This window comes from Alternaria rosae (assembly GCF_020736505.1).
Source record: "Alternaria rosae strain MPI-PUGE-AT-0040 chromosome Unknown BKA58scaffold_2, whole genome shotgun sequence".
Classification (NCBI taxonomy): Eukaryota; Fungi; Ascomycota; class Dothideomycetes; order Pleosporales; family Pleosporaceae; genus Alternaria; species Alternaria rosae.
In genome coordinates, this window is record NW_025763571.1 from 4951783 (window position 1) to 4966977 (window position 15195).

The following is a 15195-nucleotide window of genomic DNA, read 5'->3' on the forward strand; positions in this document are numbered from 1 at the left end:
GCTCCGGATACCCCGCGCGTGCAGATTGGGCGCTAACCGTATTGAGACGCGTTCCTGCATCTCTACCACCGCGCTATCCCCACAACTCTCTGACGCCAATTTCGTCCGAGGATGCTCTCAAGACATGTCCGGTATTTGACGCGTCATCACCTGGCGTGCCGAAGAGCTTCACATCAGCTGAGCCGGAGGGATTACAGTATTGCTTCTATACCCCCACTCTCAACCTCGACGCGTCCCATCGCGAAACCACGTGCAACACCATTCGTTGGACAAGCATGCTTCCCGGTGTCGCAATGCCGTGGCGCAAAGAGGAAGTCTGCCGCAACATTTGATGACCTCCATCAAGGACCTTTGGAGGCCGAGGCACTGCCACCCCAAGATGACGCCGAACCGGAATACCCTCCGCTGTTGCAGCAAGTGCGCAACAACATGCTCAAATTCAGTCACTGCGTGCTAGTCACACGCGTCGGTGGCTTCTATGAGGCAAGTATGCTGGCCGTGCGACATGTCCTAAGCTAATGCAGGCTGCAGCTGTACTTCGAGCATGCTGACGAATTTGCGCCCTTGCTGAACATCAAAAAGTCCAAGAGAAAGGCTTCGAAAGGTAGCAAGAAGCCAGCCGTCTCTATGGTCAGTAGTCCAATTTGGCGACCTGTCATGAAACTGACACCGTCAGGCAGGCTTCCCCGCGTACCAACTGGACCGGTACTTGAAGATTCTCGTCCAAGACCTCAACAAACATGTCGCTATTAGCGACGAGTATCTTAATGATGCCCCGACAAAGGCGAAGGGAGAGCCACAGTATACAAGGAGAGTGTCGCGCATCGTTACACCAGGTACACTGATTGATGAACATTTCATGGATCCATGGGAGAACAACTATCTCCTCAGTGTTTACGTCAACCCCGAAGTGCTCACGCAAGAAAAAGCTGTAAAGGAGAGTCCTGGTAGTTCGAGTGTCTCTTCTGTTCTCAACTTACCACGTACCGAGGTCGGCCTGGCTTGGATTGATCTGTCAAGTGGCGACTTTCTCACTCAAAGCACAGATATCGCGTCCTTGCCGTCAGCGGTAGCTCGTATTAAACCACGAGAGATAGTACTAGACAGCATCTTCCAAGAGCGGGACCACTCGCGAATCGTTTCCATTATGCAAGAAGACGGACATGTCATCACATTCCAGGAACCTTCAGAAAAGCCGCTTACCATCGAAGACTGGATACCGATGTTGGAAGACGTGGTGGAAGACTTTGACACAGCCAACTTCACCCCTGGTGAGGTCGCTGCGGGGGGCTCATTATTGCATTACGTCAAGCACCAACTGCTCGGTTCGCGCACACGACTACGCGCGCCAGTACGACATCAAGCCGAAGAGTACATGAGTATCGACAAGAACAGTCTGAGAGCGCTAGAAATCCGAAACACGATCCGCGAGGGCACTTACGAAGGAAGCTTGCTACATGCACTCAAGAAGACGGTCACCAAAAGCGGTACCAGACTGCTTACGGAGCGCTTATGTGAGTAGAAGCTCACTAGCATCTCCGATTCATTACTGACGTACACAAGCGGCACCATCCATGTCGTTGTCAACTATCAACAATCGACTTGATCTCGTAGAGGAGACCATACAGTACCCGCAACTCCGCCAGGACATCATCTCGCTCTTGGAGCAAACTTTCGACTCTTTAAGATTGGTGACAAAGTTCACATATGGCCGGGGTGACGCGGACGATCTTATGGAGCTATCGAAAACCATCCTTATCACCTCCAGTATAGTAGACGTCCTTCAGGAGCACGCGAATTCGAGGAACTCCACTCCAATCGATACAACATCAGCCACAGCGGATACTCGAAGAAGACAGTGCGTTTCTATGTTAGAGCGTCGATTTGATCTAGTGCAACCGCTTGAACTTGCTAACCGCATTCAGCATGCGATCGATGAAGACGGCCTCTCTGAGCATCACCGTATGGAAAATGAAGAAGCCGAAGAGATGTCAGACTTGGCTCAGGATGTGATCGGGCGAGAGGCTGGAGAAGAGGATCTGAGGAGCTTGCCGAAGCGCGTTCAGCCGAAACTAACCATGATCACTGGGAGCTTCAAGAGTGCGACCGATGGGCGGGAAGATGTTCATATCATGAAGCGCAATGCTAGTGCGACACTTGAACGCCTCCATAAGAGTTTGGACAAGATGACGGAAGCAAAGGCCAATATGGAACGAGAGATGCGTCAAAAGATGAGTACAGAAAGCCTGGTGTTGAAGTGGACGCCGAACCTCGCGCACATTGCTCATGTCAAGGGCAAAGACGCAGCTCGCGCTACCGCCTTTTATCCAAGAAGCTTGAGTAGTAGCAAGTCCACTCGCTCATTCCAAATTCCGGAATGGACTCAACTGGGCGCGCAGATGGACGAGACACGGTTCCGAATTCGATCGGAAGAACAACGTGTTCTCGGGGAGCTGCGCGAAGGTGTCGTTCAGAACCTTGTGAAACTCAGGCGTAACGCCGCCGTGCTCGATGAAATTGATGTTGCATGCGCGTTCGCTACCCTCGCGATGGAGAAAGCTCTCATACGACCCATACTGAGTGCGGAACCATCGCATAACATCGTTGGTGGTCGACATCCCGTTGTCGAAGCCGGTCTCAGCGAACAGGGCCGCAGATTCGCACCCAACGACTGTCAGCTCGGCGAGAAAGAGCGCATTTGGCTCATCACCGGTCCAAACATGGCCGGTAAGAGTACCTACCTGCGCCAGAACGCGCTCATATCCATCTTAGCGCAGACTGGGTCTTTCGTTCCAGCAGAGTATGCGGAGATAGGACTTGTCGACAAAATCTTCAGTCGCGTCGGATCAGCAGACAATCTGTACCAAGATCAATCCACATTCATGGTCGAGATGCTGGAAACGGCCCAGATCCTCAAAGAAGCCACGTCACGCTCTTTCGTCATCATGGACGAAGTCGGACGCGGAACAACACCCGAGGACGGTATCGCCGTAGGGTACGCCTGCCTTCACCACCTCTACCACGTCAACCAATGTCGAACGCTTTTCGCAACGCACTTCCACGCGCTCACCGATATGACGAAGAACTTCGAGAAGTTGGGTTGCTACTGCAACGATGTCCTTGAAGAGCCTGATGGTAAGTTTTCATACGTGCACCGGTTGAGGAAGGGTGTCAATCGCGAGAGCCATGCGCTGAAGGTCGCAAGAGTTGCTGGTAAGTCAAGCGCTTCGGAAGTGCGGTTTTTAGGAATGATTGATAACGGTGTTCAGGTCTTCCTGAGGATGCCGTCGCGATCGCAGCGAGGGTACTAAAAGAACTCAAGGGGCGGACGAGCGATGCTGGGGTGGCTTCGGCGGCTGCCTAGCAACGATATTAGCTCAGGATCACGACAATCAAGGGAAAAGCCAAACATCATGGAGCCTAAATTACCAAAAGGCTTCCATAGTTCACTTGCTTTATCCTAGTGTAGGCTGCAGACGCGTTCAGCTTTTTTTTTGTATGAGCTGGGATGTAGATGAACCATGACCGGGCGCTCGGGTCTCGTATTGCACGATACCAATCATCGCCATTAGTGCTCATTGATCTAACTCATTGATATAACGTCACTAAGCCACCAAACATTTGACGACCTCCCTGAAAGCCGTGTTTGTTCCATTCAGGTACGCATACCAGGTATTTTAGCGTGTGATTCTGACACATGTATCTATATTGTGTCGCGAAGGACGAATGTGACACCGTCGATAGGAATAGCATCAGCTGGCAAGGACTTATCAGTATGGTGTGACTATGCGCATGTAGACCTGGATAGAGTCTAGAACGTGTTGTCTGTCATGGATTTGTGGCACTTCGCTTCTATCGATGACGCAAGGCTAGAAGGCCATAAGGAGTGCGAGATCGTCGTGGGTAGTTAGCTGGTGTCGGCCGTCGTGGAATTCATCATATCTGACGTTTTGGGAGCTTTCAACGCAACCGACGTTGAGCTGCTCGATGCATAGCCTGGCGGGTGCATGTATAATACAGCAAGGGGACGACACAGGTTTACCTGATACTGAGCGACCATGTATGTTCTGCTTTCGTCTTTCCAAAAAATAACTGTGACGGTTTCCGAAGCGCTTCTGCCAAACCCCAGCATCTAGCCCTCCTCCGCACTTGGATCCGTTTGGCACCCACAAACATACCGCGAACCACTACACCCCGGGCCTATTCAACCCAATCTCATCTTTTCGTCTGTCAAGCAAATTGCACAGAACCCACGAAAGCCCACTCCGCACGCGTTAACAACGCTATGAGATGTAACAGCACCATCTCGTGACGCCGCGCGATATGCGCGAAACCGCTCAATTTGGTTCTTACAGAGGGGTTTGCGCGACACGAACAATCTACTTGCGGGAGCGATCGACCGTCTGTCGAGTCGATGTTACACGAGAAGAGGTGGGAGGATGTGGTTGTGCAGGATCAAGGTACCCGCAAATGCAAGCTAACATGCGAGGGGCTCAAAAAGCTGATGAGTGCAGGATGTCTGGTTGTTGATGGGACGTAGTGAGTGCGGCAGGAGCGGTTCGCCTTTTTACCCCACACTTGTCCATCTGCACTCGTTAGGAAGGTGTCAGGAACGTCATTTCCCGAGTTGTCTGTAACCGTATCGTCGCGTCCTTTCTTTCCCATCAGATTATCCCTTCACCAATTCACCCTTTTCCCTTACCAAAAAAAGTAAACATCGCAATCGCGACAATCATGGGTGGCGCACCTGTTACCCCACCATTGTCATGGCCGGCGCAGGCCCCACCACCACAGCCTCTAATCATAACTTCGGATATCACACTTCAGGCGCCGCTTTCAAGGCGAGGAAAAGGACCAGGGTTGGTTCTTGTGTTGAACCATTATGCCGCAAATGAGGCGAAAGAGGGATGTTTGGATCCGCCGCCGTTGAAGAAATGGGCTGAGGAGGGGTTCGCGGTCGTGCAGGTATGTTGGTCTAACCTGGTAGATCGAGACTCATGATGGGATCCTGGGAGTTGTCATGTCGTGAATGCAGGAAAGGTGGTGGCTTGATCCCAATGCTGACCACCCAATAGCTGCTGGTACCTGGTAAAGTCGACGGCGAATTTCCTCTCCAGAAGGCGCTGGACGTACTGAGGAACTGTGAAGAATGCGAGTTCGGCAGTGGTGTTGGACTGATATGTGCGTAGACTCCCGTTCTGATGGCATGATTACCCCAACAGCATGCTAACACCATCCACAGCATATCTATCAAGAATTCCCTATTACCTCGAAGAAGCTGCCTGTCAAAACCCCTCCATCAAGGCCCTCATATCTTACGGCGGCAAAAGTCTTTCCACACTAAGCTCGAAGGCACTGCCACCTCAACTAGTACACGTCGCGGGGCTACCAGACCCTCATCGCCGCGAGTCATGCTCATTAGTCCCAGAATCATCCTCAGAGAAACTAGTGCTACTCCCGGAGAACATCATTAAGACTTACCGGTACGAAGATGCGACAAAAGATTCTGGATGGGTACTTCCAAGCGATGAGGACTATCACAAGCGAAGCGCTGGCATTGCGCATACGAGGAGTCTGACTTTCTTGAAGCCGCTGCTTGGCGGGCCTTTTTTCGATCTGGAGGCGGTGTGGGAAGAGCATACCAAGTTCGAATTCGGGGAAAGAGATGTAGAGAAGACGATGGCTACGATGGTGGACCAGCCATATGTGAATCATATCCCGACTATGACGTATGTATTGCTCTGCGCTACCAGACCCCCAGTATCAGCGGTACATGTCGCCATGGTATACTAACGTCACTTAGTGGAGGCGTAGGCCAAGAGCGACTCACAGCCTTCTATACGCATCACTTCGTCTTCAGCAACCCGCCCGACACTGCCCTCTCCCTCGTCTCCCGGACCGTAGGCATCGACCGTGTGATCGACGAGTTCATCTTCACCCTGACCCACACCAAAGAAGTTCCCTGGCTACTCCCTGGTATCCCTCCCACCGGAAAGCCCTTAGCCATCCCGTTCACTAGCGTTGTTGCTATGCGCGGTGATCGACTTTGTCATGAACACATCAGCTGGGATCATGCCACGGCGTTGAAACAATTGGGTCTGCTTCCGGAGTACGTGCCTTTCCCGTACGATATCGAGGGCGCAGCGCCGCCGGAAGGGAAGAGATTCGAGGTGAGACTGCCGGTCGTGGATATGGAGGGGAGTCGGAAGCTGGTGGATGAGAGTAGTGAGGAGAGTAATACTTTGATGAGTGGACGGTGGCGACTGGTCGACGATGTATAGTGGCAGTCGGGTTGTGGTGACGAAGCTCGGCTTTGGGTAATACATCGGAGGTACGTATCTAAGATCATACAAAGGCCTATGGTTTCGCCAATACATGCCCTTACGCGCCAGCTGGGGCAGATACGAGCGCCTCAGGCACTGTATTCGTACCAGCTCTTTACGTCCCTGACGAGCATCCCAATCGCTGCCGGCGGATATAGGTGATGCGGAATCAAGGCCTTGCGGAATATTGTCGTCTTGGTCAAGGCTAACGAGACCTTGATACGGAGCACAGCCTCATCGAAGACCTCTTCCGCGGTCAAGAACTTGACGTTACTAGCATTCAACTCGGATACCTTCTGCACACCTTGCTACTGGCTCAGCATGCCGAAATCGCCAACCCACACCACTAGGGACTTCTGACCTCGGACAGCTTCCCGCATGGCCCTCCCATATGTCACGAGGAGCAGCATGTGTTGCGCAAGTATGTCTTTAACGGGCCAACAAACCCAACCGGCCTTAATCGTCGTCGCGTCTGCTTTGGCGCACGCCAGTATGCTATGACTGGCAGGTGATATTAGAAACAACGCGCATCCAGATCGATGAGGAAGGCAAGCGCGCCACATACGTGAACTCTGTTGCTCAATCATACGAATAGCAAATATCGCTTTGAGGACCACAAGCTTGTATCGTTCACCCCACAGGAGGCCGATGAGTGGCTTTATGCTGCAACCCTCTACGTTTGTCATACGTATTCGTCATAAAACGTCGCTTTCTTCCTCAAACAACACCAGGATCTGGTGAAGACTCAATGAAAAAAAGTATCTTCTCACATAACACAATAATGAGGATCTGGACGGGGAGTGACCTTGGGCGAACATGTGCCCGCGAGGTCGCAACACGCAGCAGGACAGAGCAAAGAGAGATCTGTTTGATCCTGCCTACCTGACTGACCCGTAAGACGTGATGCGCCGGGGTATATTGTCGAATTGCCATGCACGCGATGAGTCCAGCTCATCGAGTTTACAATACACCGCCATGCCGAATTAGGGAACCAGTCTCATCGGCAGTGCATTATCGTCAGACCAGCCGCTCTCATAATGTTGTCGGCTAGGGTTCTGCATGCTCGATATACGTGCATTCTCCTGCTCATGCGAAGTGTAAGTGAAGTAGAGCCGGCCGCTTGATTTTCCCGCACCCTGCACCACCGCACGCTGGATGCAGTCGGATGCCACCAGGGAGAGCCACGAAGCTGGGGTTCAGCCGACCTGACTCACTCCCCGGTGTCGATGACGTCTGAAGAGCTGGAGAGGCGATCGGGAACACCACAAGCCCAGTGCCTGATGTGTTAATACTAGATGTGGGAGGGAGAGGGTCCTCTCGTGATATCAGGCTCTTCCGATGGAGGACAATAGAAGGATGATAGCGAAGACGCGCGTGTTGAGCGTGGGGCATTGTCGAGTGTTGCAGTCTGGTGTTGGAGCAAGATGGAGAGAGAGGCGAGGCAGTAGATAGACACATGGAGCTTGAGCCATACGCCAAGGCGATCTAGGTAGAAGCCGGATATATTAGGAGTGAGGGTGAAGGTGGAGGTGAATAAGTGAGCACGGGAGCTGCGTAAGTCACGTGAAACTGGTGCTATAATCATTTGCATGCGGAAGCAAGATTGGAACGCTACTCCGGTTGATCTCGATGCTGATGGCGAGCGCAAAGCGCTGATGGCAGCGTACAGTGCTGGTGCCATACTGTGTAATGTTGGAGTCGCGGAGAAGTGCAGCGATCGGCCGGGTGTCGGGGCGGGCAGGAAGCGGCGCCGATGCCGCGCGCCAGCCCTCCGTTAACGCGCATCGTGTTCACGACTCTGCACTCCATAATACGTCGAACCGCCGTCACGACAAGTCATGCACACTAGCAAGCCGGAACCACCAGATGACTAACATGTTTCCTATGCGGCATCGACAAGACGCCAATGGTTGCGATTGCTTCGTAGCCCAACCTCGAGCTAATAGTCAAGATCGCAGGCCATGGTCACCGCACTCCTGTTGTCTGATGATATGCGAAGGTGATCAGGTATAGGGCTATGGTCTCTGGACAGGCCGAAATAGACATTCCACCCCAGGTGAATACATTTGCCTCTACAGCACCAGGATTCCAAATTTCGGGTCATATTACTGCATACGCATTGCTACATCCCAGTAAGTAAAATGTAGAAGAGGTAATATATACTGCTCTCCACACTACGCAGCATCGCTTCTACGTTGTAACTTTATTGTGGGCGTCTTGCGACATGAATTGCTCGTTCCCTGGTGACAGCGCCCATCTGGGCGGCGTCATGACGACATCATGAACCTCGTAGCACACCACGCGCCCGACTTCTGGAATCGAAACCCATGCGAGCCTACTCTATATTCATCGATATTACCCAGGTACTGAGACAACTCCGGACGCGAGTATGCCTTCCGCTGGGCTCACCATCCGCGACGTCACGCCCACCATCACCACATTCTCCACGCCGTTCAATCGCTTCGCACCATTGGGCTACCGCAAATTCGTTGCAGTAGGCAATCGAGCAACCGCCATCAGATTGCACGACAATCGAATCATTCTCCTCAATCCGATCCAGCTCGAACAAGCGGTGCGCAACAAGCTGAATGAACTTGGGGGCGTTCATCTCGTGGCGTGTGATCTTGGGCATCATATGTATGTGAAGGACTATATCGACGCGTGGCCGGAAGTCAGGACGATCGGTGTTCCAGGTCTAGACAGCAAGAGGAAAGACGTGGAGTGGGATTACATCTACGAAGACTGGCGGACAAGTCCGGAAGACCAGTTCGACTTCGCGCAGGACATCGAGACAGTGCTGTTTGAGGGTTTCATCACATACTGTGTCGCTTGGTATCACAAGCCCACGAAGACCCTTATACAGTCTGATTTGATGATGAACCTACCGTGCACTGAGGTATGTTGCGCAATCACCGTGCGTGTACGCGAAATTAAACGCTGACCTTCTGTCAGCAATACCAGCCAAGCTCGTCGCACCATGGTCCACTGTCCCGCGAATTTGCAAAACGCGCACATCCTCGATCGATATGGGCGAAGCGTCTGGTCTACCACATTGCGACCGTTGACTACACCTTGATGCGACGCGATGCGAAGAAAGTGGCGGAATGGCAACTCGAGCGAATTATACCCTGTCATGGAGACGTCCTCAATCCTGGCGGGAATGAAGCCTGGGCAATGGTGTACGATTGGTTCTTGACTGGCAAACCCACGCCAAGCCTGATGAAAAGACTTATGATCCCCGTTATGAGGGTCGCCAGAAGAGTGTTCTTGATGTAAAGCCCAGACATGTGCGCTTGGTCTTCTGGCCTGTGATCCGGTCAGCCCAAATACCTATGCCGCGGCAATGAAGTTTCCATTATCTACTGCCTGCGTTTATGTCACCCCAACATCACCCTCCACTGGATACACATCGTCGATTGCAACGTTCTCATACGGTTGTGACGCCTTTTGATACGGCCAACGCATGCAATGGAAAGCCATTGTCTCTACAGCTAAGCAGATGTAAGAACCTGGAGCCGTTGAGCCAGCTTCGTCTATCGACTCATGATGCGACGTTGCTGTCTCGCTACGCGCCCAGTGCCGTTTCGGCAAGAACGAGATGAAAGAGACTCACGTTGACATATACGATTGGCACCCACGAGCAAGGAACCCGATGGTGAAAGACTTTTGTCGACGCACAAAGGGAAGAAAGGAGTTGTGCCATAATGCCGCCTCTGTGAGGCTTTTCACTAGTGGCTCACAGAGGTCGGCCCTACCACTACTGTCGTATGTTAGTCCTCCGACTTGGACCTCGAGAGAACGTGGCTACTTCTCTACGCCCGTCAACAGGAATCTCAATCAATATTCCATTGCTGCGACATGGCAGACCTACAAGCAATGTACTGATCATGTCTCCCACTAACAAGTCTAAGTAGCTGATTAGTACACAGTACCGAACACAATCGCACTACGTCACCTTTTCTCAAGCTCCCAGGGGAGACTTGTAACAAAATCTACGACTTAATTTTAGGTGACAATACATGGCATGTCGATTAGCGTTGTCAATTAGTCTACAAAACTCTGGAGGCTGAGCGCAACGATCACCGGGCTCTGCTCCGTGTCTGCCGAGAAATCTACCAGGAAGCTCGCGTTTTACAATGGTCACTCAGCGTCTTTCAATGTGAGCAAAAAGCTCATCTTCGCGATTGGTTTGCCAATTTTCCGAGAGAGTGTCGCTGGGCCATCACGACCATCACTCTGTTCGTGTCTTATGAAGACTGTCTACGCTCCTTGGACTTAGCCTCTACGATGTCATTGTTTGTGACAAGAGCATTACTCAGCTTCCAAGACTTTCCTGCTCTTAGCAAAATCTACAGGTATTACTACGAAACCGCAGATGATAAAGCCCATCAACATTACAAACGGCTAGCTGACGAGTCCAAAATCCAAAAAAGAGAGGACAAAGTGCGAGTGGTATTCGCTAAGTTGCATGCATCTACAGCTTGGGAACGTATTTCAGCGGTAAGCTCAGGAGTTCACGCACTCCAGCAAGCTGTAGGATAGGTGTCGGTCTCCGTTTCAATGTATCATACCCTTTTCTCTAAACCCACAAGTTCGTATATACTGCAGGTACACCTTAAAGTCAAAATTAAATCGAGACGAACATGGGCTTCTCAATCTATTCTGATTAGTTTTTCAATATCCAGATCTTGAATACCTACGCAATAGGCGCGTAGAAGCTGAACTTCCCCTTGGGATCATACTTCTTCTTGAGCGCTTTCAGCTTCTTTTGCCTCCAGCTCTCGTGGCCATACCAAGCCTCCGGCCCCTCATTACCATACGCATAGTTCACGTAGGTATGGAGCTCACTAGACCCTGTACCCTCACGGATAATGTCGCGCAGCTGCGTGCCGAGCTCCTTGACGCCTTCGTCTTGCGCCTGGCCAGTAGAATTGTATATAATCAGAGGCGCAGCCAGGGTGTGTGCGTCGCGGAAGCCAAATGCGCTAGCATCGTTGCTGCGGTCGCGTACAGCGCCACTCGCGTAGTCCTCGAACATGAAGATGGAGTTGTAGTATGGGTTGTCAGCCCCGGCGATGGCGGATGAGTAGAGATCCCAGGCCTTGCGCTGCGCAGTCACGTTGTAGGACTCGATGTAGATCGGGAAGCGAGGGTTGTTGAAGCCGAAGTCCTGGCATGGAGGCGATTCGAGCGCGATACCGGTCCACTTTGCGAGATCCTTGTACGTGCCGGATTGGGGCGTGGCGGCGAGCGGACCGATGTCGTGGAAGGGCGACGTGTACTTGGCATCGACGGTGGTAACACCCTCTTGGACGATATAGATGATTATCACCGGCTGGGTATACATTAGCGACTGTAGTTCAATAGGGGACAGTCATATCTTACCCCCTCAGTATCGTGTGTTGCATCGTTCTGCCAGTACGTCCAGTCATGGATGTCCGGCGCCTGCTTTCCACCTTGGAGAATATACTTGTTGGCAGCCTCGTAGACCTGCTCCACTTTGTCGCCACTGAAGACAATCGTCTCAATCGCCCAGTCGTAGTGCTCAATGTCGTAGATCTTTGTGGTGACGGATGTAACAACGCCGAAGTTGTGGCCAGCTCCTTGCATACCCCACCACAAGTCTGATTTGCTGTCGATCGTCTTCAAGTCTCCGTTTGCGAGCACAATATTCATAGAAAGGAACTGATCGGTGATCAGACCATAATGGCCCTGGAACCATCCGTGACCGCCACCGAGGGCTGGTCCTAAGTAGCTGACGCATTCGCAACATCCGGTGACTTAGTCGTGTCAGAGTAGGCCAAGTCTATTGTGAAGTTGTGAAGCTTACCAGTCTGCTTCCCAGCGTTCCACAGAGTGTCTGTCAGGTTCTTCACATTGGCTCCACCACCGATAGTCGCTGACTTTCCGTCTTTGGCGATAGAAATTGAGTTTAACTGAGGTAGGTAAATCTCGATACCATAGTCCATCTTGCCCAACGTCGTAAGCGTCCCATGATGACCATTGTAGGTGAGGAACGGGATGTTGTGATCATTCGCAAACTTGACCTGTCGCGAAGGTATCAGCCGTCGCCGCTTGTATCTACTGCAGAAGCGCAGGACGCCCTACCGCCTACGGATGAACTTACAATCTTCTGGACGTCCTTCTCCGTACCCGGGGCGATTACAATGCTCGGCGTAGGAACCTGTAGATTGGACCATCGGGTCGTGTAGGTAGCAAACTCCTTCGTATCGGGGAGGTAAATCTTCGCGGTGGCGGAGAGATACGGCGCTAATGACTTCACGTCGATACCTGCTGCAGGCGTCCTAGAAAAGAGGTCGAAGTGCGAGGTAGGAGTTCCCAAAGCAGAGGTAAGAAACAAGCTTGCGACAGCCAACGGTGCCAGAACTCTTCCAAACATGATGCCGGTGGAAAGGCGTCAAGCAGGATGCGAGACACGGTCGTGGGTTACCAACATCCTGGAATGTGGCTTCAAAGCATCTCAAGTACGAGAAGACATCTGCGCTGTCGGCTAAAAGCATCATGCTCGATGAGGAAGACATCCGGGCCGCCCTGCAGTGTGTGTATCGTCAGGGTCCAGACGGCGTAGAGGCGGGACAGGTTGCATCGAAGGATGCAGCTCAGGTCACACAATCGGTGCGAATCCGATCCTACGATGATCTTGTCTGCGCCTCGACATGTGCGCTTGCACGTTGTCGAGTTCTATGGGTCTGTGGCATCACCGCGATTGGCTCGGGGCTCGGACAAGATGCCGCGAGCCGCACCGTTGCCCTGCCCCGCCCAGACGCCAACAAGCGCTCGCCATGCACTAGGGGAGGTGCGTTCTCACTCGCTGCCTTTATTGTTGGATGGGCTTGCACCCTCGTACTTTACGAACTCATCGAAGGCCATGGATGCCAACCTCTGTCCTGCTAACGACGCTGCCGAATGCCGAATCCGTAATGCGGCTATCGTTGCGCGCTCTTCGTCCATGGCTGAACCACGAACGTGATTATCGAAGACACTGATCTCCTCGGCCATGCGAACATGCAAGTGCGATACAGCAAGCCAGAAAAGACCACGACGAAAGAACTGCTCGTGTTCGGCGTGATCCTGATCTATGGCCGGCAAGCCAAGAACCGCGCCGCTTTCTTCCTTCCTTTCACTGGATAGTATCGGATCGCGAAATCAGATTGAGTGCCAATGTGACTTCGGGCCGATGTGATGTGATTACACGGGGTATCTGTTGGCTGACATCTCATCGAGGTAGGCTATGCCATGAACGTCTCGGACACAGATTCAGTTCCATCTGTTTTGTCCTGGGTTTGTGGTTATACCGACCGACCCAGAGTTGAAGAGCGATGGACCAGACTTGAATCGATCATCAAATACCGTCATCGCAGAAAATACCATGGGCATCGTGGAGCTATGGACCCTCTATGCACTCGCTGTCTCTTTCACATTTCTGCGAACATACGCCAGGATTACCGCCGTGGGCCTCAGCGAGCTACAAGTGGATGACTACCTAGTATGGATTGCTATCGTGAGTAGCAACATATGCTTTGGTTCATACATTTCATTCTGCTAACAGAACGTTTACCAGCTAATCTACACCGCCCAATGCAGCCTCGGGTACAGCCTGGGAGTGCACGTACATGGTCTCGCAAATGATGGCATGACGCCGAATGAGCGTGATGCACTGTCACAAGACGACCCCGAATTTAACATGAGGTATACACAAAGCCAACTACTGGCGCAAGGAATAACATAGTGAGCCACGGGGCACACGTAGCTAACAGGGTTTTAGAGTCATCGGATCTAAGATCCAGGTAGCTGGCTGGACCACCGCCGCATGCCTACTTTGGTCTCTCAAGCTATGTGTAGCAGCCTTCTATCTTCGTCTCACGGTGCGTATATCTATCGCACTAGACCTGGAAGCTTAGACTGACATTAATCACAGGCTGGCCTTGGGATGTACACGACTCGCATTCGCATTGCTTTTGCTTCCATTATCACCACTTTTGTGATTATCATATTCACCATATACTTCTCCTGTCGACCGTTCTGGCACTACTGGCAGATTAGTCCCGATCCCGGAAACTCGTGTCAAGCAGCGGTATCGAAGCCTCTCATCTGGGTCACATTTGTTTTCAACGTGTCCACCGACGTGTATCTGCTACTGATACCGATTCCTATGTTATGGAAGTCGAGATTGAGAACATACAAGAAGAGTGCCGCTATGCTCGTACTTGGCTCTGGCATGCTTGTTATTGTGTGTGCGATACTAAAGAGCATCTATCTCATCGCGGTAAGCCACCGTCGCACAGTCGCCATACAATGGCCTTCAAGACTAATTGATCTCCAGGACCCTTTGAACAGTGCCGAGCTTACCGCCTCGTGGGGTACTCGCGAGACCTTCATCGCCATATCCACCACCAATCTGCCCATGATCTTCCCATTGCTCAAGAACTGGCTCACGCCTTTTCTACCCAGTACAATCGGCTCCAGCAACACAAAAGCGCAAGAACCTCCAGGTAGTGACTTCGAAACAATTGGAGGCGGATCCGGTCCCGGTGGAGTTAGGGCAAATCGAAGGGCGCCGCACCGGACGCGTCATCCTTTTGGGGGTCTAACGCTTGACAACGAGAGCGAAGAAGATATGATCAAAGGAGATGACGTGGCCATGCACCGCATGCAGGCTGACTTTAACAAATCAAATGGAAAACATGTGATCGTTGTGTCAAGCGAGGTCAGCGCAACATCTGAGAATGGTTGCGGTGCTTAGAGCAAAGCATCTTTCGAGATCATGTAGTGATTTATCTTCATGCTCCAGTACCGACACAACTATTCGCATCTACACCCTGACCTGAGTTGATCTTCCTATCGGTGCCGT

At 52.0% G+C, this 15195-nt stretch overlaps 5 protein-coding genes across 5 annotated transcripts; 4 read left to right on the forward strand and 1 right to left on the reverse strand.

Annotated features, from left to right (window-relative positions):
- Positions 1 to 108: 108 nt before the first annotated feature.
- BKA58DRAFT_379014 (muts domain V-domain-containing protein) lies at positions 109 to 3774 on the forward strand (the record flags this gene model as incomplete). The annotated part of the gene is made up of 5 exons (XM_046169775.1): positions 109 to 483; positions 532 to 630; positions 677 to 1514; positions 1564 to 3213; positions 3270 to 3774. The coding sequence occupies 5 exons, from the start codon at positions 112 to 114 to the stop codon at positions 3362 to 3364; spliced, it is 3054 nt and encodes a 1017-aa protein (XP_046030132.1). The 3' UTR covers positions 3365 to 3774.
- Positions 3775 to 4632: 858 nt separating this feature from the next.
- BKA58DRAFT_113214 (uncharacterized protein) lies at positions 4633 to 6661 on the forward strand. The gene is made up of 4 exons (XM_046163966.1): positions 4633 to 4965; positions 5076 to 5181; positions 5243 to 5729; positions 5804 to 6661. Exons 1-4 carry the CDS (start codon positions 4735 to 4737, stop codon positions 6279 to 6281), a joined length of 1302 nt encoding a protein of 433 aa, XP_046030133.1. The 5' UTR covers positions 4633 to 4734; the 3' UTR covers positions 6282 to 6661.
- Positions 6662 to 8524: 1863 nt separating this feature from the next.
- BKA58DRAFT_113238 (uncharacterized protein) lies at positions 8525 to 9760 on the forward strand. Its single transcript, XM_046163967.1, has 2 exons — positions 8525 to 9219; positions 9276 to 9760. The coding sequence occupies exons 1-2, from the start codon at positions 8713 to 8715 to the stop codon at positions 9597 to 9599; spliced, it is 831 nt and encodes a 276-aa protein (XP_046030134.1). The 5' UTR covers positions 8525 to 8712; the 3' UTR covers positions 9600 to 9760.
- A 771-nt stretch (positions 9761 to 10531) lies between these two features.
- BKA58DRAFT_453592 (uncharacterized protein) lies at positions 10532 to 12723 on the reverse strand (the record flags this gene model as incomplete). The annotated part of the gene is made up of 4 exons (XM_046174476.1): positions 10532 to 11658; positions 11709 to 12103; positions 12154 to 12370; positions 12451 to 12723. 4 exons carry the CDS (start codon positions 12721 to 12723, stop codon positions 11020 to 11022), a joined length of 1524 nt encoding a protein of 507 aa, XP_046030135.1. The 3' UTR covers positions 10532 to 11019.
- Positions 12724 to 13713: 990 nt separating this feature from the next.
- On the forward strand, positions 13714 to 15142 carry BKA58DRAFT_453594 (uncharacterized protein; the record flags this gene model as incomplete). The annotated part of the gene is made up of 5 exons (XM_046174477.1): positions 13714 to 13845; positions 13906 to 14033; positions 14110 to 14209; positions 14263 to 14610; positions 14668 to 15142. 5 exons carry the CDS (start codon positions 13714 to 13716, stop codon positions 15085 to 15087), a joined length of 1128 nt encoding a protein of 375 aa, XP_046030136.1. The 3' UTR covers positions 15088 to 15142.
- Positions 15143 to 15195: the final 53 nt, after the last annotated feature.

Excerpts from the sequence above, each read along its gene's own strand:
- BKA58DRAFT_113238 (XM_046163967.1), top strand. The coding sequence starts at position 8,713 with ATGCCTTCCGCTGGGCTCACCATCCGCGACGTCACGCCCACCATCACC. Across the intron at positions 9,220-9,275 it reads TGAACCTACCGTGCACTGAG|CAATACCAGCCAAGCTCGTC; the intron begins GTATGTTGCGCA and ends ACCTTCTGTCAG.
- BKA58DRAFT_113214 (XM_046163966.1), top strand. The coding sequence starts at position 4,735 with ATGGGTGGCGCACCTGTTACCCCACCATTGTCATGGCCGGCGCAGGCC. Across the intron at positions 4,966-5,075 it reads AGGGGTTCGCGGTCGTGCAG|CTGCTGGTACCTGGTAAAGT; the intron begins GTATGTTGGTCT and ends ACCACCCAATAG. Across the intron at positions 5,730-5,803 it reads AATCATATCCCGACTATGAC|TGGAGGCGTAGGCCAAGAGC; the intron begins GTATGTATTGCT and ends AACGTCACTTAG.